At 30.5% G+C, this 26734-nt stretch overlaps 1 protein-coding gene across 1 annotated transcript in view; it reads left to right on the top strand.

The window, feature by feature from the left end:
• The window catches only part of LOC142343987 (uncharacterized), a 55572-nt gene extending 32927 nt beyond the window's left edge, over window positions 1–22645 (top strand). Inside the window, exon 5 of the mRNA XM_075395412.1 lies at window positions 22345–22645. Within this exon, the coding sequence (XP_075251527.1) occupies window positions 22345–22590 (246 nt within the window). The 3' untranslated portion in view covers window positions 22591–22645. The remainder of the gene's footprint in view (window positions 1–22344) is intronic.
• The last annotated feature ends 4089 nt before the right edge of the window (window positions 22646–26734 follow it).

The raw sequence follows: 26734 nt of genomic DNA, 5'->3' as shown, positions 1-26734 counted from the left end.
GTAATGAAAGTTACTGAATGTTATTGTAAGATTGGTAGTGAGTTTTATCCCGAGGATAGAATGAATATTAATTATGGAACCAATAATTATAATGAGGTTTTTGAAGAGATTGTTAGTTTTAATAAAGATTATAATGGGCTACCACATAATATAAAACCATATATAAATCATAGAACATTCAAAAGTAATTAAAGAATATATGTATTCGATACTAGATATCAAAGGAATCATATAGGTCCACAACCAATACAACTTAATTTTATATTTAGTGCTGCAGTTGCAGATGCTATATGTCATGCATTAGTATTAACTAGAAAAGGTGTTGGTGTGAATAGTGATGGTAATAAGATGGTAGACATAATATCATAGATATAATTCAAGTCATAGATATAATTTAAGTCATAGATATAACTCTAGCGATAATTATAATTTTAGATATAACTCTAGTGATAATTATAATTTTAGATATAACTCTAGCGACAATTTATAATTATAGTATAATATAGTTATTGATATGATTATATACTTATACTTATACATAACCATATACTTATACTTATAATTATAGCTAGTCAGCTCTAATTGTTACTCTTGTTACTCTTGTTTACACCCAACTATTTCTTGTTAGTATTAACAAAACCTTTAGCATAAATAATGTCTAATTTCTTTTTATTCTCTAGAGCCAAGCCTCTAGCTTCAAGCTTAACCTTGGGCTTGGGCTTGGGCTTGGGCTTGGGCTTGGGTTTAATAACAACAAAAGGATTATACTTTTTAACTTCCGTTATTTTTTATATAGAGAAATGAGACTTTTAAATAAGTTCAAAACTAATTCATATTGTGTTGGAGGTAGTCATTATAGTGGTACTGTTAATATAAGAGGAGCTATCACTTCAAAAGGTACTAAAATGTTAAAAGTTAATTGTGTTTTATGTAGAAGGAATAAATCAATGACAGTATCTGATGCAACAATAGAAGCAGAAGGACTTATAGATTTCTTTAAAAGTTTTGGTAGGGCTGCAGTTAACTTTGGAAAGAAAGTTGCTAATAATCCAGTAAGAGCATTAGAAATAGCAAGTAAAATAGGAAGTGCAGCTGCATCTGGAAACCCTAAAGCAGCTCTAGCGGCTACACCCGATTAAATTAAATTTGCAACTACTGGTGAAGGTATAAAAGTAGTACAAAAAGGAAGAGGGTTATACTTAGGTACAAAGAAAAGATAATTATTTGATTATGATTATAGTTATGATTATATTATGTTTATGATAATGATTATGATTATGATTATATTATGTTTATGATTATGATTATATCTAAGATTATGATTATATATTTATCGATCGGTGTAACCGCTTCGCGGATAAATATTAATACTAATATTATTATTACTAAAAACATTGTTATTACTAAGCACTAATATCTTTAAACTAAAAGAATTCTCAGCTTGTTTTTCTTATTCTTCTTATAATCCTCATATAACTTAACAATTTCATTATTTTCATCATTATCTATTTTATTATCATTCATTGATTTGGTATATAGTTTAATAAACTTATCACTAAACTGTTTACTTAAAATATACATTTGTGAATACTTTATAATTTTATTTCTAATTTTATTATTAATTGTTTTTGATAATGAACCACAAACAGTTGCTGTAGCAAAAGCTGTTGGTATAAAATAAGCTAATCCTATACCTGTTAATGAAACGGATGTTGTTGTTGCAGTTGTTGCTATTGATGATAATACTATTTCTGTTATCTCAGCTATGGTAATATAATTCTTATATCTACTTAACTTCTTATTATAGTTATTAGTTTCAGTTTCATAATAATTTCTAATATCTTTTATAATGTTAATATTGTTGTTAAATTTATTATTAGCTTGAATCTTTTCGTTTATCAATCTTTTTGATACTGATGAGAAACCTGGATATAGTAATCTCTCACTCGGTGCTGTTGGATTGGTCATTGCTTTGCTTATTTTCATTAGTAAAAATTCTTGCTATTTCTTTCGTTATATCTTCTTGATTAAAACTATAATGCATCTCAAGTCTGTCTTTCTCTTTATTATCAAGTAACTTACTTTGTAAAAGTATAGCATTTATATAATGTACTATAACACCTCAAAGAGGTTTATTGTATTCTTTCGTTTCTCTCAGACCGTTAGTAAACATTTCATCTAAATGTATGTTAGTTATATTCTGATTAAACTTATTATTATCAAATTCTTGCTTTAATTGATTATATTTAGAGATAGTATCTGCAGCAACTTTATTACAAAACTTAACAGTGTTTCTGACTTCATTTGTTGATTCAATAAACTCATTAATTAGTTCTTCATTAACTTGTGTTTCATTTAATTGTAATGTTTTAGTTGTAACTTCATCAAAATCACCCTTTCTTAGTTCAGTTATGTTTCTACTTAAAATTTCTATTTTATTAGAAAAGGATAATAAGTTATTGTCACAATACTCTTTATTAACAACATCTTTTTCATCTATTGGAGGATGAACATTTGTAATTTTATAGGTATCCTTCATATCAATATTATCATTATCTTCTAGGAACAACCCACGAGCCCTACTTAGTGTTAAGTTGTTTCCATTCCCTATATGACGTTTCGCTTGATTGAATCTGTTTCTTGTCATTATTTATTTTAAGAAGTATATTTAATGATTCTAAAACTTTATTATTAGATTCAAAATCAAACTCAGATTTCAATAGTTCCTGTTCATAATATTTACCTTCTATTATCTCTCCATTAATATCTTCTATTTTATATGTTGGTGGATGTGTTCTTAGAACTTCATTCACTTTAAACAATTCTCTATTCCAATTAGAAGTGTAACCTTTAGAGAAGATATTACGTTTATCTACATTTCTTACATAATCACCAACGTTAAGTTTAGGTTTAAAATTCTTAAAACTAAAAGTGTATTTAACTTCATCAGGATTATTAGAAGCATCAACTGGTGTCATATTAATTGATGAGTCAATTTTATTGTTATATGTTACAACAGCATCATTTAATATATTTACCCAATTACCATCGCCATTGATGAACATTGGTTTATTTATTATTTGTAATAATGTTCTATTAAATCTCTCTATAAACACAGCCTTTAAATCACTATAAGTAGAAAATAGCTCTATCTGCGAAGCAGTTTCACTGATCCCTGAAGCGGCATTGCCAGTTCCATATTCTTTAAGTAACGATTTAAATGTTTTATTGTAAAACTCACTACCTCTATCTACCCATAATTTTTCTGGTTTTCGTCTTCTGATAGGATTGTTTTAAAACCATTAGTTATAGATAAACCAGATTTAATCTTTAAAGGACTAGCTCATGCATATTTTGTGAATATATCTATAATTCTTAATATAAACTTATAATTATTATTGTATTTACTTAGAGATGACTTATCACTTAAATCAGCTGACCATGTTTCATCTTTATATAGTGGTATTATTCTTTGTCTTTTAAAGTTTGTTATTTAAGGACTGACTACTTCTTTAGCTAGTAGTTGTTGTTGTTGTTTTTCCATCATTCATTTACCATAGTTAAAAACAAAATTATCTAGTTGGTCTTGATTAATAATATTCATAGATAATAGTTGCTTAGATATATCTAGCATTTCATCATATAATCCATCATGACCAGCTTTTGTTTCTACTATTAATAGTTCTAGTCTTTCTACTAAGTTATTTGGGTTGTCATTTAATCCCCTGCCAAATATATCATCTCTTACCTCCATTATACGTTTTATTGTTCTATATCTAGCGCTTTTCTTATCCAGTTTTCCTAAATCATATCTAATATCCTTTAAAAACCTTTTAATTTTGTTTTCATCTTCCTCAAACTTATCATCATATGTTACATTTGTTTTAGTAAGAAAATCAGTAAATGCTTCTGAAAACTCATATACATTATCCCTAACTAAAAATGCACCCTGCTCTAGAGTTATATCAACACCACTCATTTTATATCTCCTACTAGGTAAATCTACGAGTTCTAATTTTAATTGAGGATTAGTTTGAGCCCCCATGTCATGAAGAAGTTTGGCTGTTTTTGTATCAGCATAAATTGGTGCTATATCTTGAGTTTGCTTTATGGTCCCCTTTAACGTTTCACCAATCTGCGAAGCAGTTTCACCATGATTATATTATGTTTATGATTATGATTATAACTAAGATTATGATTATATATTTATCGATCGGTGTAACCGCTTCGCGGATAAATATTAATACTAATATTATTATTACTAAAAACCTTGTTATTACTAAGCACTAATATCTTTAAACTAAAAGAATTCTCAGCTTGTTTTTCTTATTCTTCTTATAATCCTCATATAACTTAACAAATTCATTATTTTCATCATTATCTATTTTATTATCATTCATTGATTTAGTATATAGTTTAATAAACTTATCACTAAACTGTTTACTTAAAATATACATTTGTGATTACTTTATAATTTTATTTCTAATTTTAGTATTAATTGTTTTTTGATAATGAACCACAAACAGTTGCTGTAGCGAAAGCTGTTGGTATAAAATAAGCTAATCCTATACCTGTTAATGAAACTGATGTTGTTGTTGCAGTTGTTGCTATTGATGATAATACTATTTCTGTTATCTCAGCTATGTTAATATATTTCTTATATCTACCTAACTTCTTATTATAGTTATTAGTTAAAGTTTCATAATAATTTCTATTATATTTTATAATGTTAATTTTGTTGTTAAATTTATTATTAGCTTGAATCTTTTCGTTTATCAATCTTTCTGATACTGATGACAAATCTGGATATAGTCATCTCTCACTCGGTGCTGTTGGATTGGTCAGTGCTTTGCTTATTTTCATTAGTAAAAATTCTTTCTATTTCTTTCATTATATCTTCTTGATTAAACTATAATGCATCTCAAGTCTATCTTTCTCTTTATTATCAAGTAACTTACTTTGTAAAATTATAGCAATTATATATTGTACTATAACACCTCTAAGAGATTTATTGTATTCTTTCATTTCTCTCAGACCGTTAGTAAACATTTCATCTAAGTGTATGTTAGTTATATTCTGATTAAACTTATTATTATCAAATTCTTGCTTTAATTGATTATATTTAGAGATAGTATCTGCAGCAACTTTAATACAAAACTTAACAGTATTTCTGACTTCATTTGTTGATTCGATAAACTCATTAATTAGTTCTTCATTAACTTGTGTTTCATTTAGTTGTAATGCTTTAGTTGTAACTTTAATAAAGTCACCCTTTCTTAGTTCAGTTATGTTTCTACTTAAAATGTCTATTTTATTAGAAAAGGATAATAAGTTATTGTCACAATACTCTTTATTAACAACATCTTTTTCATCTATTGGAGGATGAACATTTGTAATTTTTTAGGTATCCTTCATATCAATATTATCATTATCTTCTAGGAATAACCCACGAGCCTTACTTAGTGTTAAGTTGTTTCCATTTCCTATATGACGTTTCACTTGATTGAATCTGTTTCTTGTCATTATTTATTTTAAGAAGTATATTTAATGATTCTAAAACTTTATTATTATATTCAAAATCAAACTCAGATTTCAATAGTTCCTGTTCTTAATATTTGCCTTCTATTATCTCTCCATTAATATCTTCTATTTTATATGTTGGTGGATGTGTTCTTAGAACTTCATTCACTTTACACAATTCTCTATTCCAATTAGAAGTGTAACCTTTAGAGAAGATATTACGTTTATCTACATTTCTTACATAATCACCAACGTTAAGTTTAGGTTTAATATTCTTAAAACTAAAAGTGTATTTAACTTTATCAGGATTATTAGAAGCATCAACTGGTGTCATATTAATTGATGAGTGAATTTTATTGTTATATGTTACAACAGCATCATTTAATATATTTACCCAATTACCATCGCCATTGATGAACATTGGTTTATTTATTATGTGTAATAATGTTCTATTAAATTTCTCTATAAACACAGCCTTTAAATCACTATAAGTAGAATATAGCTCTATCTGCGAAGCAGTTTCACTGATCCCTGAAGCGGCATTGCCAGTTCCATATTCTTTAAGTAAAGATTTAAATGTTTTATTGTAAAACTCACTACCTCTATCTACCCATAATTTTTCTGGTTTTCGTCCTTCTGATAGAATTGCTTTAAAACCATTAGTTATAGATAAACCAGATTTTTTCTTTAAAGGACTAGCCCATGCATATTTTGTGAATATATCTATAACTGTTAATATAAACTTATAATTATTATTGTATTTACTTAGAGATGACTTATCAATTAAATCAGCTGACCATGTTTCATCTTTATATAGTGGTATTATTTTTTGTCTTTTAAACTTTGTTATTTGAGGACTGAATACTTCTTTAGCTAGTAGTTGTTGTTGTTGTTTTTCCATCATTCATTTACCATACTTAAAAACAAAATTATCTAGTTGGTCTTGATTAATACTATTCATAGATAATAGTTGCTTAGATATATCTAGCATTTCATCATATAATCCATCATGACCAGCTTTTGTTTCTAGTATTATTAGTTCTAGTCTTTCTATTAATAGTTCTAGTCTTTCTCGTTAATTATTTGGGTTGTCATTTAATCCCCTGCCAAATATATCATCTCTTACCTCCATTATACGTTTTATTGTTCTATATCTAGCGCTTTTCTTATCCCCTTTTCCTAAATCATATCTAATATCCTTTAAAAACCTTTTAATTTTGTTTTCATCTTCCTCAAACTTATCATCATATGTTAAATTTGTTTTAGTAAGAAAATCAGTAAATCCTTCTGAAAACTCATATACATTATCACTAACTAAAAATGCACCCTGCTCTAGAGTTATATCAACACCATTCATTTTATATCTCCTACTAGGTAAATCTACGAGTTCTAATTTTAATTGAGGATTAGTTTGAGCCCCCATTTCATGAAGAAGTTCGGCTGTTTTTGTATTAACATAAACTGGTGCTATATCTTGAGTTTGCTTTATGGTCCCCTTTAACGTTTCACCAATCTGCGAAGCAGTTTCACCCATCTTGGAAGCAGTTTCGTTAAACTGGTAACCAGCTTGCTCGATCTGCGAAGCAGTTTCATTAATTATCTTAGTTTTTTATCTAACTCTTGATTTTGCCAATCTATTGCTCTTAATGTTTGTTCACTTAATGCTAGATTCCGTTCATTGTTTTCACTGATAGTTTTGGTTAGAGGATCAAATAACTCTTCTATTTCACCATAATATTCTTGTTGTTTTAATTTATCTTCTAATCTATTTCTTCTGTTTTGTTTTTCTAGATTGTATAGTTCTATAAGTTTATCTAGTTTAGTCATTTTATATGTATTGAAAAATTATAATAAGAGTAAAAAAATGGATAATGAAAACAGCTTCTCTCTTAATCTAAAAAGATGTTTAGCTTGTAAAAGACGTTGTAATACTATAGATGAGTTTATTGATCATATTAAGGAACCAAATCATGATGATTTAATAATTTCAACTTATTCTAAATAAGTAGATGGGGCTGGGAAGATAATAAAATTTCTAGAATATAATAAAAATATAATAGCTGGAGCTACACTACATAAGAATACAATCATGGGAGACACTATGGAAAAATATATGGCTCAGATAAAGATTTAAAATATACTAACTACCAACCCTATGGATGTAATGAAAGAATTAGGTCTATAATTATTTGTTATAAAAATTAGCAAAGCTCATTATATAATATAATAGCAACTTCAATTAACTTTCTATCATCATTAATGGTTAGTTCTAGAATATTATTAACCAGTAGGTCTTTGTCTCCATCTAATGATCTGCGAAGCAGTTTGGTAAACCGCAAACTTTGTTCGTTCACTGATGCTTGGTGGATCATTTTTATTAAATCCCTTTTGAACAGATATAGATTCTCATCATAAGGATAGCTTTTAATATTATTAACATAAAATCTTTTAACATCAAATGTGTTTAGACTAACCTTACTTGTTTTTGTTGTTGTCATGTTATCACCAACTTTTTGTATTATACATTCATCTACTGTTCTCTGTGTATTATTCATTAATGCATCATAATAATCTATGTGCCTAGCATTATTATGCTTCTTTATTCCCTTTTCTTTACTGTTTTTAGGATAATTTTTGAAGCTATATGTTTTGGGGGACAATACTATAAATTCCTCAATAATCCTACTTCCCAGCTCGTGCTTAAACTTGCCGGGGACTTTATTATTAGTTTTTATAGGTATGTCTAGATTAATTAAGTCCATATGCTCATCACTAACATTACCTTCACTATAGCTTAATACGAAACTGTCCGTATCCATATAGTGAAGTGTTAGATCTTTGAGGGATGGTTGTAGAATATTATAGAATACATCATACATGTGTAATTTACTTAATTCTAAGATAGTAACACCTACATATACTGGAGAATCATATTCTATTTTTTTCTTTATATATTCTATTTGGCTATAATCTCTATATCTAGTTATATTCTTAAATGTTGGTTTACTTACACTTTTCATTATTTTTTCTTCATCATCCAAGTACTTACTTTGAAAGAAGTGTAGAGGATTCATGCACATTCTTCCATATAATGATTTATTCATTAATTTCCTTACATCCTTTTCTGCTTCAGTTTTAGCTGTTGCTCTTTTATTTGTATTGTTTTGTATATAATCTCTACATATGTAGTCTTGTTTAAATTTAATTACTCAATGTATTTTTGTTACTTTAACTCCCATCTTAACATAGAACTTTAACATCCTATAATGAACCATATATTTTGTTTTGTTGTTTTGGTCTAAGATTAATTTCTCGGATCTGTGAAGCAGTTCCCTGATCTTGCTTTACTTTTCTCTCTTTGTCGGTATCCCAATTCATTATCATTTATCTTTCTCTTATTAGGCATTAGTGCTAACTCTTCTGTTCTCTCTTTACGTTCATTAGTATATTCAATATCACAAACTATATAGTAACCATGATCACATTCATTTGGAGTATTTAATATACGCTGAAGCGTGGTTTCCCATACATCTAGAGTAGTAGTAGTAATAAACTCAAAATCCTTATAAGGTAACTTTTGCGTCATTGCATAACCATATAGATTGTTTGCGTCTATGTACCATATGGTCTTACCATCACTGTTATCTATATATCTATCTCCCATTATTCCACATATACCACCTCTCTTTGCTCCAACAAAATCATCTAGCATCTGTTTATCTTGCAATGTATCTAATGTTACACCGCTTGACATTAACCAACAATCAAAACTATAACCTGGGAGACTTACATAATGTAGTGGGTTAAGCTTGAATTCTTTCATACTTAGTTTAACATATTCATTCATGGAGTAGTCTAATGTTTCCACATCATTTTGTAAATACTCTATAGTTAGATTTTTACCAGTTTTATGACTGTTGTCTTTATTAAAGTTATCGACATCTTCTGGTGTTGGTAATTTATTATGTAGAGAGGATTTGAAGTCTTCTATTTTTAGATTACCTATAAGATTATTATACGACTTTGTTGTGGTTCCCAAGGAGTCTAAACCAAAGTATTCATTTTGATATAATGTTTTAGTTTTACACCCATATATCTTTGCCATTTGATCTAGGGGCATAGCTAAGAAATTATAACTATCTAAGAATTTAATACAACCAATGCTAAACATCTTAGACTTACCAGCAGCTAGTGGTATGTTATCCATTTTTCTTTTATCATTATTCTCTTTGAAGAGTTCACTGTATAGTAGGTTGCAGTCATAGCCAGAGCCATTATGGAATATTACTGGAATGAAGTTTTGTTGTTTGTATCTTAGATTACATATTTTACATGCTGGTCCTCTATATTTACCAGTTTCATGACAATGATCTCTTACTTTATTAATACATGTTTTACTGCAGATATGACAAGTGTTATCAGTTTCATGATATAATTTATCTTCTTCTGTGAATATCATCTTTTCATTATGTTTGAAATTTTTCTCAGTTTCTATTTCTAATAGATCTCCAGCAAATCTTTTGATGCAGCCTAGACCGAAGAAGTGTTTGAAGTTACCTTGCCAGGTGTAACCCGCAGCTATTGGAATATGTTACGCTATTACATATTTTAAATCATTAGTTGAGACTTCAACAATGCAACATTCTATATCGGCAGTTATAATATTTTTTATATGCTGACGTTTGTGTTCATTCACAAAAGTAATATGTTTTTTCTTAGGACAAACAATCTCTGGTTTGAATGAGGTGCTGCATTGGTGTTTATCATATTTAATTTGTGAGTTAAACCAATAGGTACATCTATCTCAATAATAATATTTAATGTTGTTTTTATTTGGTCGTTCTAACAAGGTTTCTATATTTTTTATTAGGGCACAGTGTTCTATTTGACCATTACTCCAAACTAGTATTCTTACATCTTTTCTATCTTTATTAAAATCATCCACTTGTTTCAACAATTCTATTTTACCATTACCACAAGGTGTGTATACCCAAATAATATTGTTATACAATTTCTGTATTCTTATTATATAAGCAAAATCATCTTCATGTTGTTGTCTTGGTTCAATTAGTTTATCTACATATTTACTTTCTCGAGTTGCATGGTGTGAGTTGTAAGCAATTGTATTTATAACTACGTATATTTAATATCGATTTAGAGTTTTTGAGATCAGAAGGTAAATCTATATAACTACCAATAGATGCTTTAGTTGGTTCAATGTTTAACTGAATACTTCTTATTCCAAGAAACTCAAAATCATAACCATAACCTTCATATATTTCCTTTTCGAAATCTAGCCACCGATTGAAGTCACCATATTCATATTTTGCATTATTATTTTTAAATAAATCAGTATTGAAAAATATTTTATTAGTTTTAACTTCTTCTTTGGTTCTCTTCTTATAATCACATTCAGCCGTGATCTTATATTTAAAACTCTTAATTTTACGAAACTGGTAACAGTTATTAATTTATTCTAAAGAGTAATTAGTTGCTTCATCTATATCTTCAATGTAATTCCCACCTTTGTCAGTAATATAAAATTCTCTCATGTTCTGACTTGAGTTTATATCGAAGTCTTCTGTGTTTTCTAGATACATGCGATTGTGACTATATGAATGAGTAGTTAGAGCTACTTTACTTCTAAATTCTTCATGACAATCTTTACATTCATACTTAATTCTGGTGTAGATATCCTCTTCAGTTTTAGTTTTAGGTTTGGTGGCTGGTTTAGTTTTAATAATATAATCATCTTCATCAAAATTATACACCCTCTCCGAGATTTCCTCTTCTTCAGACTCAAACATTTTCTCCAATAGTTCCTTATGTTTGAGATCGTATGATTGATGCCTGTATTAAGCCTTCTTTGATTCAAAGGATAAATTATAGACATCGCAGAAGTTTATGACACTAGTATTAGTTGATTGAGACATGATGTATTTATTTAGGGAAATAATCAAAAAATAATTTTTCGAAAAATGAAAATGAAATGCAATAAATGCATAAATAAACCTTGGAAAGAATGTTGTAATAATTGTAAAGAATTAGAATATTCTTGTTATGTATGTAAAAATATGGTCAAAATGAAAGATTATATAGAACATTTGTGATATCATTATTCTGATCCTGATCAATATCTAACGTGTAATATGTGTAATGTTTATAAACATATATCATTATATAGATTTAGAAATAGGAAATGTAGACTATGTATTTATCTTCATAGATATAGATATGGTCATACTAGAAATCAATTCAGAGAGCTTGTTTATAAGTATAGTATTCAAGAAGACATAGAAAAACACTAATCACTGTGTTTCCACCGATCTCGGTGTTTTTGACCGTGCTATTACTGTTCGCTTTCTTTCATATTTAGCAACCACTAATAGTACAAGAAGTCAACAAGCTTGGTTTAACATCGCATTAAACTTCTTAGCAGATCGAATGAAAAGTGCATGTCATGCTAAAATGGCCGCCGCCATTGACAAAGAAAGCCACCATCACTAACAGAATGAAAACAAGTGAAAATTTCGAATATAAATTACCCTTAAAAATTAGCTAGTAAAGTGAGTATTTATTAAAATCGTTATTTAATTTTTAATAGATTATACAAATCATTCAATTTAATAGAAGGTGTTAATTATTATTTTACTTTAAAAGATGTAATTACTTGGGAAATGATAACTAATTTTAAGTTAAAAATCATGTGAGAATATTCTAGAAAAAGAATGTTCTAGAATAATTCTTCACGTGGGGACCCTTATTCTCCACGGCACTTTTTGGCTATTCATCATGAGTTTCACTTCACTACAAAAACTGTAAAATGATACATTAATATTGTTCAGTCAGCTTAATATTAGACTTCAGTCAGCCTAATAATTAAAATTAAAAATGTTCAAGCATTCTGTAGTTGCACCCTCCCCCACAGTTGTCATTAAGAAAGGTCGAGCAGTACTGCCGTAGCGTGGTAAAGGCGAGTCAACCTTTTAACAAGACTTCCCAAGACTCGGCTCAATAATGTAACCAGGTACATAGAATCACTCAGTTAAACATCATAGATCAATCGTCTCCTGGTTAAAGTCAAAATTTTAAAGAAACTCGTTTCTTATTATACAGTTCTAAGCAATTTTGAGTTATTTTCAATCCATCCAATTCTATTGAAAAAAAAACTTTGTGAGATGATTGACCTGATTTATTTCAGTATAGTTTGGCGTATTAGATATGAAATTAGGCTTAAATCTAGCTTTGAGAACTTTTGGATATTAGTGTATGAATTGCATAAATTATACTAGCTGTGTACATTTTTGTACACAAAATTGTGCGTGTAGTATGTATTTATAGTGGTGAATATAGTAGTGGATAAAACAAGGGATTCAACAAACAGTAAAATTTGGCCCGATTCGACATGCGCGATTAGCGTTAGGAGAAAGAGACAAATTTTGCTGGTGGTTGAATCCCTTGTTTTATCCACTACTACCATTGTCAAATATGCCAACTGAAAATTAGGTTCAATTCACCTTTTTTACAAGTCGTTGGCGAAATTTTGGAACATAAATGCAATTTTACACTTACTGGACTTCAGAAAAGTCTCTGTCAAAAAACAAATTTACTTTTGCTAATTTATGTCAAATTTAGTCTCAGTACGTGATTAGTTCTCAATTTTAAAGACTTACCGGGTAGTTTAATTAGCCCTTTATATTTAAGTTTTTAATTTTGTCCAATAATAATGACCAAGTGTTACCCAGGTTGAGGTCCAGACAGAAATGGCCTCTGTTCAGACCGTCACAGACAAAAGAGACCTCTGATCAGACCGAGAACGTGTGTGCGCTCGAAGATGGTCTGATCAGAGCCTAATTCTGTCTTGCCACCTCGACCTAGGCAGAGAGCTAGATGAGAAAACGGCTAATTTTAGCAGTTGACTTTTTGCCACTTCCCACTCAAATTGCCCTCTAAAGTTAAATGCTTAACGAAAAGATGCGGCATGTACGTAAACACCTAATGTTCCCACCCCTTCTTATTTCCTGGTGTTTGGCCAATTTTAATTGTCAGCTCATAGTCAGAGGGTGAAATTATCAGGTGTAATAATTTTAACTAGAAAAATTTCTATATATGGTAATTTATGGAGGTCAGAATTTCATTTGCAGTCGAATTGGCTTTTCAACATGAAGTGAGCAAAAAAAAGCTGTAGAGAATGACAAAATCCATCAAAAATATTGTATTTCGACGTCAATTATGGTTTAAAAAGCTGAAAGCTGAAACCTTAATGATGTAAAACTCATAATGCTAAACAATGCCAAATCTGCCCATAAGTGGAAAAAAATATACCAAAAAAGTTCCATTCGAATGAAGTTTGACGCAAAACATTCAAAAATGGTAATATCGTTTCCAATTCGACAAGCAAAACTTAAGTATTACTCTGTCAGAAAGTGAAGATTGATGATATGAAGTAAAGATTTCAAGCAATATCGTACAGCTGCGTAGAAATTTCAAATAAACTTTTACAACTATCTGAGAAAATCAAATTTTTCCGAGCTATCTATTTACAAACTGACAATCTTTCTAGACGTCTGCGCTTATGAAACGATTGAAATCATTAGCTGAAATCCAACCAAGACTTCTCGCAAAATGAAACACTACTGAAAAAGTCCATTGTTTTTCAAATTTTAAAACCCCCGGCTTGGACGACAACAGCCATAATTTTCGTTCCGATCCCACTTTTGAGGGGAGGAACGCTATACTCAGATGAGTTTTTTGTTCAGACAATTTTGGCCGATCGATATAATTAATCATTGTAGAGAAATGTGAGTGGTATCATTAAAAAACTCGCCCAGCGTAGAATCCGAAATTAAACAGATTCTTCTAAATTTCTTAGTTTTTGAGGATTTACCGAGGTTTAAAACCATGTTTGAACACTTGATACTTGCATGATTTTGATCACTGTTAGCGTAATTTTTGTTCAAATTAAGGCTTTTGTATAAAATATATTTCTCAAAAACTACACTTCACGCTACAAAAATCAACAATTTTGTGTTACCAATAGACCTCAATTCAAAAACTTGAATTCAATTGGAGAGCTGTTTTTTAGAAAACTTTTCCTATTTATTATTGTTTTTTTTTCAAATCACTTAGAGACTAGCTATTCTTCATATGGAGTTTGCTAACTAAATTCAGCTCGCTAACTATAAGTGCAATCGGCTTCCTAATGTGCTTTAAATATACACTTATAGTGCTTTGATTGGACAGCTAATGGCTGTTAAGACTTTTAAAATAAAATTTCGAAGTTTTTTCGAATATTAACCAATATTAAATTTATTTTCATGAACACTAATTCAGTCTTAGTAATGACAGGAACACCATCTTTTTACTGCATCCGAAATTATTCTGGTAAGTGGTTTTATCTGCTAAGTATTAGTTTTATGAGTCTGATACACGGGTATTCATAATTTAAAAAAAAATCAGGCCTTTTTTGTAATTTTTGTTTTCTTTGAAATCATATATCATTATCAAAATACCGATAGCTCCCATTGGCTTAGAAAAGACGTCCAATGGATCATAGATAAAGTTTTCAGAAAAACATATGATTTGAACGGCTTCGACAATTTCTTCTAGCACTTCTGCTGAAATTTTATGAATGTTGCCTGTGTTATTAGCGTTGATATAACGTGTTTTCTCAAAAGTTTCGTGGTTACTTTATGTTTGTTCACACTTGTTGATTTATTGAATTCATATTGTTAAACAAAACAACAACTGCATTGCAAAAATTTTTGACTGTATGCGAGTAGAAAAAAATTTTACCGAAAATTTCTTTAATGGCATTGGCACTTTTCTCGCTCGTTTTTTCTAATTTGCTCTCTTTGCATTTTTTAATCCTTCATGTAGTCGTAAAATGGTGACTGGTCTCATCGGTTTCTAATCAATGATGAAACTCAATGCAGTCTTTTATAGCGAATAATATTAAAGTTTATGACATTGTTCATTTTCAAATGTCAATAATACTTTTCGGTTTTTGTTCATTTCGTGAACTTTTGAATTATTCTCATCATTGAGGGGTTCCATCCAATTGTTTGTAATTCAAACTCTGTTTCATTGATATAATGTCGTAACTGACGTTTTGGTTGTTGGAGAATATGCGTTTTCATAAATGTTTTGTGAGTGGTCAGTCTATGCGTTTCCTTTTCGCTTCTTCTAACACATTCGCTAAAAAAAATTTCATTTTTGCTTATTTTGTTGTTTGTTTTATCTTGTAATCTTTCTAATGGCAGATCTTGTGAGCGCTGTTTTGAGGCAAAATTGTAATGCAATGCAATCAAAAGTTCGGCTGTGTAACGATTTTTTTAAACTGAAACATCTTTTTTTAATTATCTTAGGTTTAAAATTAGATTGACAATTAAGTCAAAAATGTAGATGAGCTCGGATCGGAAAATCATGTGCAAACGCACATTAGCGAGCATCCTTGTATTATTTACTGGTAGTTGTCTGTTTAAATCGGCTAGATTGGAACATTGGTAGTTTCCACCTCAACTATAATGAAAGACAGGTTCCCTAAAGAAGAAACTTTCATAAGAATTAGATTTATTTTTCTTCTTCGATCGCTAATACTGGCTTCTATTTGGTTTTTTGACGTCAAGATGTGTTCCAAAAACACTTGAAAATTATCTTAAGCTCCAATCAACCTGTCTTTATTTTTTAAAGCAGTTTTTTAAGTTACTATCTGAATAACCTCTTTTTTTGACACCTAACAGAGTTAATCTGTTTTTAATTCAAGTAAAAATTTTTTATCACACCTGAATTACTTTACTCTGAAAATGATTTTTCGTCACTCTCAAACTGATTTTTTGTGAACTTTAAATGGAAGATTTAATGCCCTAACTTTTTTGCAGCTTTTCATTACATGTTTCTAAATGAAATAAGCTATCAAAAGAAGCAAGAAGAATTTTTTCTCTAAAGCTTCTGAGGTATTTTTTCTCACTGTCAGAGCTAATTTGGTCATTTCGCTATATATCATTCTTTTGAAAAAAAACAGGGAAACAAGGAAGCTCGCTTATGTGCGATCGCACATATAATTCCGACACCGCTCATCCACATTTTCGGCGAAATGAGGAACAGATAGAGAAACCCAAAAATTCAAGTTTTTTTTGAAAAAATACGCATGAACGAAGAGCCTCCAAAACAAGTAACAATCAAACAACAACAACAAACACTAATATTTGCATCAGAAACTTTATATCCGTTTTAAAAAACAAAATTAATAACAAATTTAACATATCGTCAGATAAAGCTGAAACCAAACAAATTAACTTTTAATTCGCCAGAAAAGATATAGAAACTGTCCAGAATAAGGCTTGGTAACAATTAGACAAAAAAGAACAAAAACAGTAAAGTTAAAAAATTCGCTTACTTTTTTGTAAAAAAAACAATTAATTTCAAAGTAGTGAAAACCATTGAAATCAACTAAAATATCCCATAGGTTTAAAATTGTCAATGCTTCTAGAGAAGAGTATTATGGTTTGTCCTCATTCAATTTGTTTGCGGTAAAAAATATCAACCAAAGGCAACAAACGAAATTCAATTAAATCTTGCCAGAAAACGCTGTCGAAGCTGAAAGCCATATTTTGGCCCTCAAAACATGTTCGAAAGCGCCTTCCTCGAACACAGATAAATTTTATGAGGGTAATGTAATGAATTTTAATGAGACTAGGGAACAAGTAGACAAAAACAGAGCAATTTAAATAAAACTTTTAATTTTTTTTTTGAAAAAAATTACTTCTAAAGTCATGAAAGCCATTATTTACAATATGAAATAATTAAATAGGTTCATTTATTCGTACAAAAGAAGCGCTTGAGAACTGCAATTATCCGGAACATGTATAATGTCCACAAAAAGAACGTCAAATATGACAAAAAAAGCAAAAATAATTTAATTTTTTTCGAAGCCAGTAAAGTCATAAGGATTTCTTTATAACCACTAGATTATGTGACGCTAATCGCATTTGACAAAACCTTACTTTGACAAAAATAATGTCATAATTGATCAGTAATTAACGAAATTACGTAACAATTAAATAAAAAAAGGAACAGAATTGCAAATTTAAAAAGAGTTTTTTTTGGTTTTTGGAAAACAATTGTTATCAAACCCGGAAAGCGTTCCGCTATCTGCTAATATCGGAATATCGGCTCATCTTTTGTTCCATAAAAAGTTGATGAAACCTATTATTAGACAGGAAGTTTTATACAACTAAAGGACATTTAAAGACAAAATCGAAAATTTCAAACAAAATCTTCAAGAAAGTATTGTCGAAGCCGTTAGAATCACAATCTATGTCTTTCAGTATTTTAAAATGTTCAATTGGGTTTTATTTTGAACGCCAATAATCTTATATGTTAACGGTCAAGAATGTGTTAATGTGACAAAACTAGAACACGTGAAAAACTGGCAAACACTTAAAAATAAAAATGTGAAATCTTATAGTCTCACAGCCTGAAAAACATAACTTAAGGCGTAAAACCGCAAAAGTTTTGAAATTTTAACTCATTAGAAATGACAAGCGTTCTTTATTTGTTGACACTAAGCTAAAACTTGACGAAATGAAAAATAACAATAGAGGCAAATTTAAAAAAGCCAATATTTAATTTAAAGTCAAACATTTTTAGAAGTCAAAAAAACAACAAGCCTTCAAGCAAACAACAGGTTTTATTAACTTGAAGTTGATCAGGAAGCTGCTCAGGAAACGTATCACTACTGAGCTTTAATTTGAAATGTCATTTTTTTTAAATACAGACTGACTACAATCCGAATTCTTTTGGATTGAGCACTGCTAATGCTCTTCGTTAATTAGGAACAATTAATTATTCAATAGTTCAATAGTCATAGATATTGATATTTTGTTAGTTAAAAAATCAAAAATAGATGCTGCGTTTTTGATTATCAACAATTAAAATTAGCAAAGACGGCAAAGTTTTAATTACAGAGCACTCTCAACGGAATGTGAAGCAGAAAAAGCCCCTTTTTGAGTCTAAAAAGATTGATTTAGTGGTGTTTGGGTCTGTACTTCCTGTAAAATTAATCAAACTGGACCAAAAAACTTATCTCTTGTCGTTTTTGTGGTGTCTTGATTTTGAAATATTTAGCCAGAATTTTTGACAAAAAAAATAATAAAAATAGCTTACAATATTTTTTTGTCTTTACGAATAAAAATCAACAACAATTTCTAAAAAATAGCAAATTTTAGCAAAATTGGCAAAGTTTTAGTTGAAAATTCCGGAAAATGTGAATAAAATCTCACAGGAATTCACAATATTCTTTCAAAATTTAAACCTCGATAACTCTATGTAAAAAAAAATCTTTTTTATTCCATATTCTACGCTGGACAAGCTTTCTACTGATACCAGTCTCAACTCTTTACGATGATTATATCGATTAAATAAAATTAGTCGGCATTTTTGTTGTATTTAAAAACAAAATCAACAACACTATTCTTCAAATTTTCAACAAACTTTAGCAAAATTGACGAAATTTTAGGCCAAAATTCCGGAAAATTTGTATAAAAACAACGAACTTCACTATACTTTTCTCAGAACTATAAACCTCGAAAACTCCCTTTAAAAAACGAAAAAAAATCTGTTTAATTCAATACTCTACGCTGGACGAGCTTTCTTGTGGTACCAGTCTCAACCATAAATATATCGATCGGCGAAAATTGTCTGATAAAAAAACCCCATTTGGGTATATAGTTCCTCCCCTCCTCCTCAAGATGGGTTGGAACAATAATAGATGTCATCAATTTCTCAAATTTCATTTTAAAACTTGTGTAGACAATGAACACGTGAGTATTACGCTTAACGTCATCAACAAAAATTGAATTTCATTTGTCTCAACTAGTGAAAAAGAACAACTGGTAAAGAAATATCTTCAAATTGCAGAAACTTGTAGTAAAATTTATCCTTTTTCTAATCGATTATCTACAAGAGCGCAAATTTCACTTTGAAAGAGCCAGAGGGGACAACAAAATGAGACAAAACTTCATGAAGCAGGAAAATTGATGAAGCTTTACGAAAGTCTTCTTCAGACGCTTGTCAATAAATGTGAAACATTAATCTCAGTGAAATGATTTCAACCAGATATCATCTTCCAGATGATAATAAAGGGTAGGTTGTCTATTGCAATCAAATATTTTATTTGATCACTTCAAAACTTTTAGAAATAAACTATTCAAATGAAACTGACGTGGTATGTCTAATATGATTTCTAATTGGCAATAGACAGCAACAGCTAGTCAATTTTGATAAGGAGAGCATAGAGTTTGCATTTTTTGGAAAAATAGAACTTTTATTTTACAGATGGTACAAAGCAGTCAAAAAGGTAAATTTCTAATTTCAATTTAATTTATTTCTGAAAGCATGTTAAGTTGTACATGTGGCATGAAGAAAAAAGTAATTTTGGAGGATATTACGAATAAATAGCATGCAGGCATTCGCGGATCTTCCATTAAAAACAACGATTAATGTTTCAAAATGTCATCAGAAAAGTGCAGCTTGTGACGTAACACTGAACACCCCCAAAAATTATCGCAATAGGACTGATTAATTATGTATATTAGGATTAACATAATCATGTTAAACTTAATCCGGCCCATTTAAATCGAATACAAAAACGAGAATACACAAAAAGTAAAAAGTCTGGTGGTTCTTTTATTTTTCCAAATGCTCTGATCTGACCATGATTTTTATTGGCTTAACTAGCAGTGTTTTCTTCCAGACCACAATACTGATTGGACATACACATGTTTTTTTCTATTTGCTAGAAAAGAAGATACCAGTGGTCTATATGACCTGTGATTTCAATTGCAAAATAACACTAAAGAGACAATTGACAACCATCCTTTTTTTAAAAACAAAAGCAACACCATTATCAAAATGCGTTTTGAAATATTGGAACAAAACCAATCAAAACTTTATCGACAAAAAGTTGCTAGTAGTAAACACCAGAAGTCAAAATCCGCGATGATCACGCAATTTTACTCCACAATACGAAATTCAAGGACTGAAAAATTCTGAGCCCTGCTTTTGTAAAAAAAAATCGAAATACTTTGACGGAAATAGGGATGTACAAATTATATTTGCAATCATTAATGATTAACCACATTAGAGAGAGTTTTCTATTAGTTGAAAATTTTGGCAGATTTTGTAAAAAAAACATTTTTTAAGCAAAATGAATCAGGTGAGCAAAATTAGCGTGAGAAGTCACAATTTGTCACAAAGCTTTGAGCCGCGATAATTTTTTGAAAGAAACAAAAATCAGAAAACATTATACGCTCAAATGATTTTCTGACGACACCACTCGTGTCCTTTGACGTCCATTATATCGATTATAAATTCTGACCGCAAAAAATACCGAGGTGAGCAAACAGTTCCTAAACAATTTTGTGGGCTCAACAATTAAAGTTATCCGGCGAGGAAATTTCTCGGAACCTCACAGAAGTGGAGTTTACTCTAAAACTCTCGTGTAAAATTGCCCGATTTTGTCTCGTGTGATCAAAAATCACGAGATTTTTTGTGTGATTGAGCGTATAAAGCAAATTAGCACTTTTTAAACGAAGGTTGTTTGGCAAGCTGTTTTTAGTTGTTGTATTAAAAAGTCATGAAATGAAGACGAAAGTGAGAATTTTCATGAATGCTTATTCTGGTTTAAGTGTTGAAACCCCGAAAGAATCAGCGTACATTAGATTTGACCGGTTTTCTGACTTTTAACTATTGTGTATTAGGCAGTGAAAATTTTCTGACAAATTTTGATTATGTTGAACCAAACTAAAAGCAGTTGAATGGGAACACCACAGAAAAATGAGCAAAATAAATCTTACTTAGGAACCTTACTTTAATAGAACCTTACTTAACAGCCAAAATTGGGGTAAAAACGGCCACCTGAATTAATGTTGGATCAAACTTGTTTTGAACCTTCATTTTGAGTGGTTGACAGCTGTGCTTCGTAAATGATCTATTTTTAGTGTGATTTACATGAAATTCTATGTAATTTTTCATGCAAAATTACACAAAATTTTGTTTGTACATGATTTTTGTGCTATTTCAAATGAGTTTTCATATGATTACACATGATGGTTCGTGCGGTTTTGCATGAGAAATCACATGAATTTTCATTTAAATCACACGAATGATCGTGATGCCCAGCCTGAGAAATTCATGTAAACTTATATGAAAAATCATGTATTAGCCAGATTTATCAAATGTCACTTTTCTCCCGAAAAATCGTGTGTCGACGTTTAGCCGTTGTCAAAAAAATCTGATTTTCAGTGAATTTGTTTCTGTCTATTCTGCTGCTCTGTTTTTGATAATGCTCTCCTATAGAATTGTTTCTGTCAATCAATTAAGAATAATTTATCTATATCAAACTGAGCATTTTGATGAAAACACGTGTTTGAGAAGTTTTACAGCATGCCATATAATCAATTGCTGTCCCACTCATCAAAATCTTTCTTTCTGGTATTTAGAAAACAAGTATTCAATTGGGGCTAAGCTTTGTTACCCACATTTTTCAATTACTCTTTTTAATTTGCTTCGAGCGTTTAGTATTCATTTTAACTTCTCGAAAATAATGAAAAATATGAAAGCCTTCCTGTACATATCTGGTCTATGTGAACAGTTTGTTTTCTAACTGGTTTCACCAAGGCCAGTTACTTTTGTTTTGTGTTGAGGAACAAGAGTATCACTTGGGTGAAAACTTGGCGGTTGATTTTTTTTTTTGAGGGGGGGGGGGGGGGGGGTGTTAAGATCATCAATGAATTTGCCCTCTAAAAGCAGTAGCATATTTAGGCAAGATATGACACGGAGTCCGGTTTTAACCATATTATGAAAATTGGCTTTGGCAATGCGGCACTGGTAATAGAGGGAGAGTTCAAGAACAGACGCAGATTCATCTTTCCAATTGTGAGGAGAGTGAGAAGGGTGCGCAAGTTCAACAAGGCAACCATCGGCTATGCTCTCACTTTCACCTGGTTCAAACGATTCTTCATCTGCAGAGATCAACCCTGGATGTGTCGAGGAGGAGCCTGGATTTGAACCGGCGTCGCTTGTTATAATATGATCTCTTCATAGTTGATAATACAGTTTTTGACCCGCGCCAATTTTTAAAAACAAAAAATCTGGGTCAGAGCTTATGTTGAACCGCAATTTTTGTTCAGAATGCTCTGAATGTAATCACGCTTTGCGTGCTGTCACAGAGCTTCACACAGAATCTAATCTTCTAAACAAAAATACAAAAAAAAGGAAAGAATTTGTGGAAAAAAAAATAGTTTCAGCAGCCAACAGTTCGAAACTCAAAATTTAGTTAATTGAGTTTCGAATATAATCTGAAAAATTATAATGAAACATAGTGGAAGTTGCAGCAGACAGGAAATCGAAACTGAAAAGTTAATCTGTTCGAGTAATCTGGTCTAGACAGGATAGCTATTATCTAGAGATCTGACATTTTCTGGCAAAAATGTACCTTTTCATTGAAGTAGAAAAATAACAATCTTGCTCATTTCTGTAATAGAGCATATTTTGTAGAAACTTTCGTAGGTTTATAGTGCCTAATTCCAGTGTATACGTTTTCGGTGCTTTATCAACGCAAATAGTTAACTTGACTTTTTTCACGGATTGGCCGCAATAAAAGGAACTTATAAATCAAAAAACATGGATTTTATATGGATTTTATCGAAGTGGTTAGCAAGAACCTGACTTTCCTAATTTATATCAATAAAAATGATTGCTCCACTAATTTTTAGTTGCAAAAGTTACGAGACGAATTATTGGCGATGACGTCTGACGCTGCTAAAATCACATTAAAATAAATAATGAACCTATTTGATATTTAAATAATACTAGTTTTTCAACTTTTTGTTAAAATTTTGTAGCTATTAATGCATGAAGATTGTGCTTAATCATCAACTAAAATTTTACTTGATGATTATGCACAATATGCATACATTAAATTTGATGAGAGTTTAATTTATTTTTAATGGACGTCGAAATCCATCACTAAACGTAATGAATCCCAGTCGTCATTATTTCCATTGAGAACATTGAAAACTTGTACTTTTCTAGAGTTCGCTTCTACTTCGCGATATAGAATTATGCCTTTTTTTATGTATTATTGCTTTACTTAAAAGTATGAACGAAACCGATTATTCTTCTATTTAAGTGCTAAAATCTGCTTGTAGGAATAAAAAAATGACAATAAGGTGAAGAATAAGATTAATAACAATCGAGTTAATTCGGTTGGAAATAACCTACCATGTCACATTTACCGTTTTCAGGAAGCTCTGCAGTGCACACAATAAAAAACAGATAAAACATCATTAAATCGTCAATCCTAAAATTTGAGCAAGCAAATTTGTCAGCATTGTCCGCTCTCCCATGTTTTAAGATAGGGCTTTATAAGCTTTCGCAGACAACAGCAAAAACAAAGAAAACTAAAACAAGTATGCTCAAATTTGAAGGATTTTTAAAATCCTCCAAAATTGAGCATATTTGCTTTAATCGCTTTCAATTCGCTTTAAACGTCACTAATTTCCACGTTTTTTGTATGTCTTTGTCACTATTGTCCGGCTGGCTGGTGTCCACAACTTTTATATCACTATTTTTTGCAATTAATACGACTCCCATACTTATTTTTAAATTCACTATTATGTGTGGCTTATAGTTAAAAATTGGCTTAATTGTTTTAATTGTTTTTAATTGCTTTAAGTTTTGTTTCACAAGGAAGGAAAACGGTGATCCCATAAAAGTCAGGATAGATTCTATATGCAGAACCTGATAGAAATAAAACACACTAACAGAGAAATAACTACTGAAAATGACTGAAATGACTGAAAAACAAAGAATGATAAAGAGTGACTGATGAACTAAAAGCCTGCTTTGTCCTAAAAAATCCCTAAGTAAATATATTCTGTTAAAACAATAACAACTGTAATTAAACATAACGACCTGTTTCAGAATCTTTCTGCTGGATCCGATACAAGCCATCCAAAAAGTCTGACTATAAAAATAAGTATATTTGTCATGATATAATTCTTATCTACATTTTTTTATCTACAGGTCAGAGATTTTTATCAAATAAATCGTATTAGAAGCTTCATCACATAAAAAAAACTTCGCAAAACTTTTTTTCAAAATATTTTTGTTTGTATTTGCTTAAGTATTTTAATAATCTGTTCAAAAACTTTTTTCGGTTCCAAATATTATCTGGTGAAAGAACAATAGCGCTGAGGGATTTTTATTTTTTAATCAAAGGACCAATTTTTTCGATAAAGTGAAGCTGTACTGAGGGATTTTCATCAAAGTAATCATGAGACCAATTTTATATATGAAAAAGCACTGCATGGTTTTTTTTTATTAAATATTATATAGGCTTTTTTATTCATAAAAAAAATCACTGAGTAGTGCGTGCTAAAAATCTGACTTTAGCTATTAAAAAGTCTAGTTTTGCTTCAATTAGTGTTTGACATCACCAAAATGATGGCCAATGAGTCCAATTTACTGTCAGATGATCTAAAACCAATAGCGGTTTGTCAATTGCAGTGTGTTCTTTGTACGCTTTTATTTAATTTTGAACAAAGCTGACAAATTTCTGTCACTGATTATGTAAATTAAAAGATAATCGCAGCGTTGTTTAATTTAAAAATTAGGGCGCAGCATAAATTTGAAAAGGACTAAAAAATCATTTTCCCAATTGCAGACATTGATTACGATTTCCCCACTCACAAATAGCGGACGTTTGTGACACAAATACGTAACTTTTGACAACCAGTGGCAAATTGGGTGACAAATGATTACCGCTCGTGTTCGCAAACACTGACTCCACTGAATTGTAAGATTGGCAACGTAATGATGTTAAACAAATGGTCATCTGTTAGTTAGTAAAAACTATCTAAAACATATTATATACTTGAAACGATAAGTAATGACAATTTAGTTCACATTAAAAAAAACGGAAATGATTTTTATATGTGTGGCTGAATTTGATGCAAATTTCATCAAACTATTTTTTCTTCAATTATTTTCCATCGATTGTTGCCTACTTCTCAAGCACCTTACTTTGTTTCGTTTGTGGAAAGTCATCTTGAGATCTTTTCTACTGCTGAATAAGGAAAGAATTCTTGAATTATTAGAAGTTTTTTTTACTCCCCAGGATTTCTTAGAAAGTTGAGAGAACAACCAACCCAGCTATCATGAAAAGCAGTCCCGAGCCAAGGAATGGGCGGGAAAAAATACGAGAAATGAGCGAAATTTGACCGGACAGTTTAGCGAAATCCGCCCAAAATCTCTTATAATTTTTGACCGGATTGAGTGAAATTTGAGTGGAAAACGTTGCATGAATTGAGCAGAATTCGAACGGAATAAAAAATGTAAGAAGTGAGCAGAATTTGAGTGGAATAAAAAATGCAAAAAATTGTGCGGAATTTGAGCTGAAAAAAAGACGCAGGAAATGCGCGGAATTTGAGCAAAACAAAAATGAAAGAAATGAGCGGAATGGTCGGAATGAGTGGATATTTTGATACCCGGCTGCAGGGGGGCCACAAGTCCAGCTAAAAAAGGAAGGTTAAGTAGCTGATACTGTGTCGGAAATTGTCTCAAGTCTAGTTAAAGACCGACGTCGAGTTTTTTCCAGTATGTTCTGGTTTTTTTTACCCTCCCCCTTTATTTCCTGGCTTAAGAAAAGCAGTAGCGGAGATAATTTTAAAATAGCTATAGAAGTACTGAGAAGAACACTAGGTACAAAACCTAGGCTAAAAACTCAATCTCCAAAACAAACAAACAAAATAAAACAAAGCAATCAGGTAGAAATACAGCAGTAAACAAAAGAGCTACAGAAAAACCGCAACTTCTACTGAACGATTTGTCTATTCCGCTACCTTTTGCGTTTAGATGTTTGGAGGAATAAACTTGTCTTAGTTTTTGCATGGGTCTTTTTAGCTTCATTGAAGACGAGAACCGGCGCTTTACTGTGCTCTATTCAAATACTGTAGAAAAAAACTCAGGATCATCAAAACGCGACTATGCCCGACTTGACACAGTAGTTCCGAAGAAATTATTAGAAATGTGAAAGATGGTCAAATTTTTCCGCCGGGAAGTATAATTTTCAATTAAAACCTCTCAAAACGACATAAACTTGCCCCTTGGAAAAGATTCAAGACACAAAACAAGAGCAATTTGTACTTTT

This window comes from Convolutriloba macropyga, chromosome 8 (assembly GCF_964194025.1).
Source record: "Convolutriloba macropyga chromosome 8, txConMacr16.3, whole genome shotgun sequence".
Taxonomy (NCBI): Eukaryota; Metazoa; Xenacoelomorpha; order Acoela; family Convolutidae; genus Convolutriloba; species Convolutriloba macropyga.
This window is presented reverse-complemented; position numbering and strand designations above follow the sequence as displayed.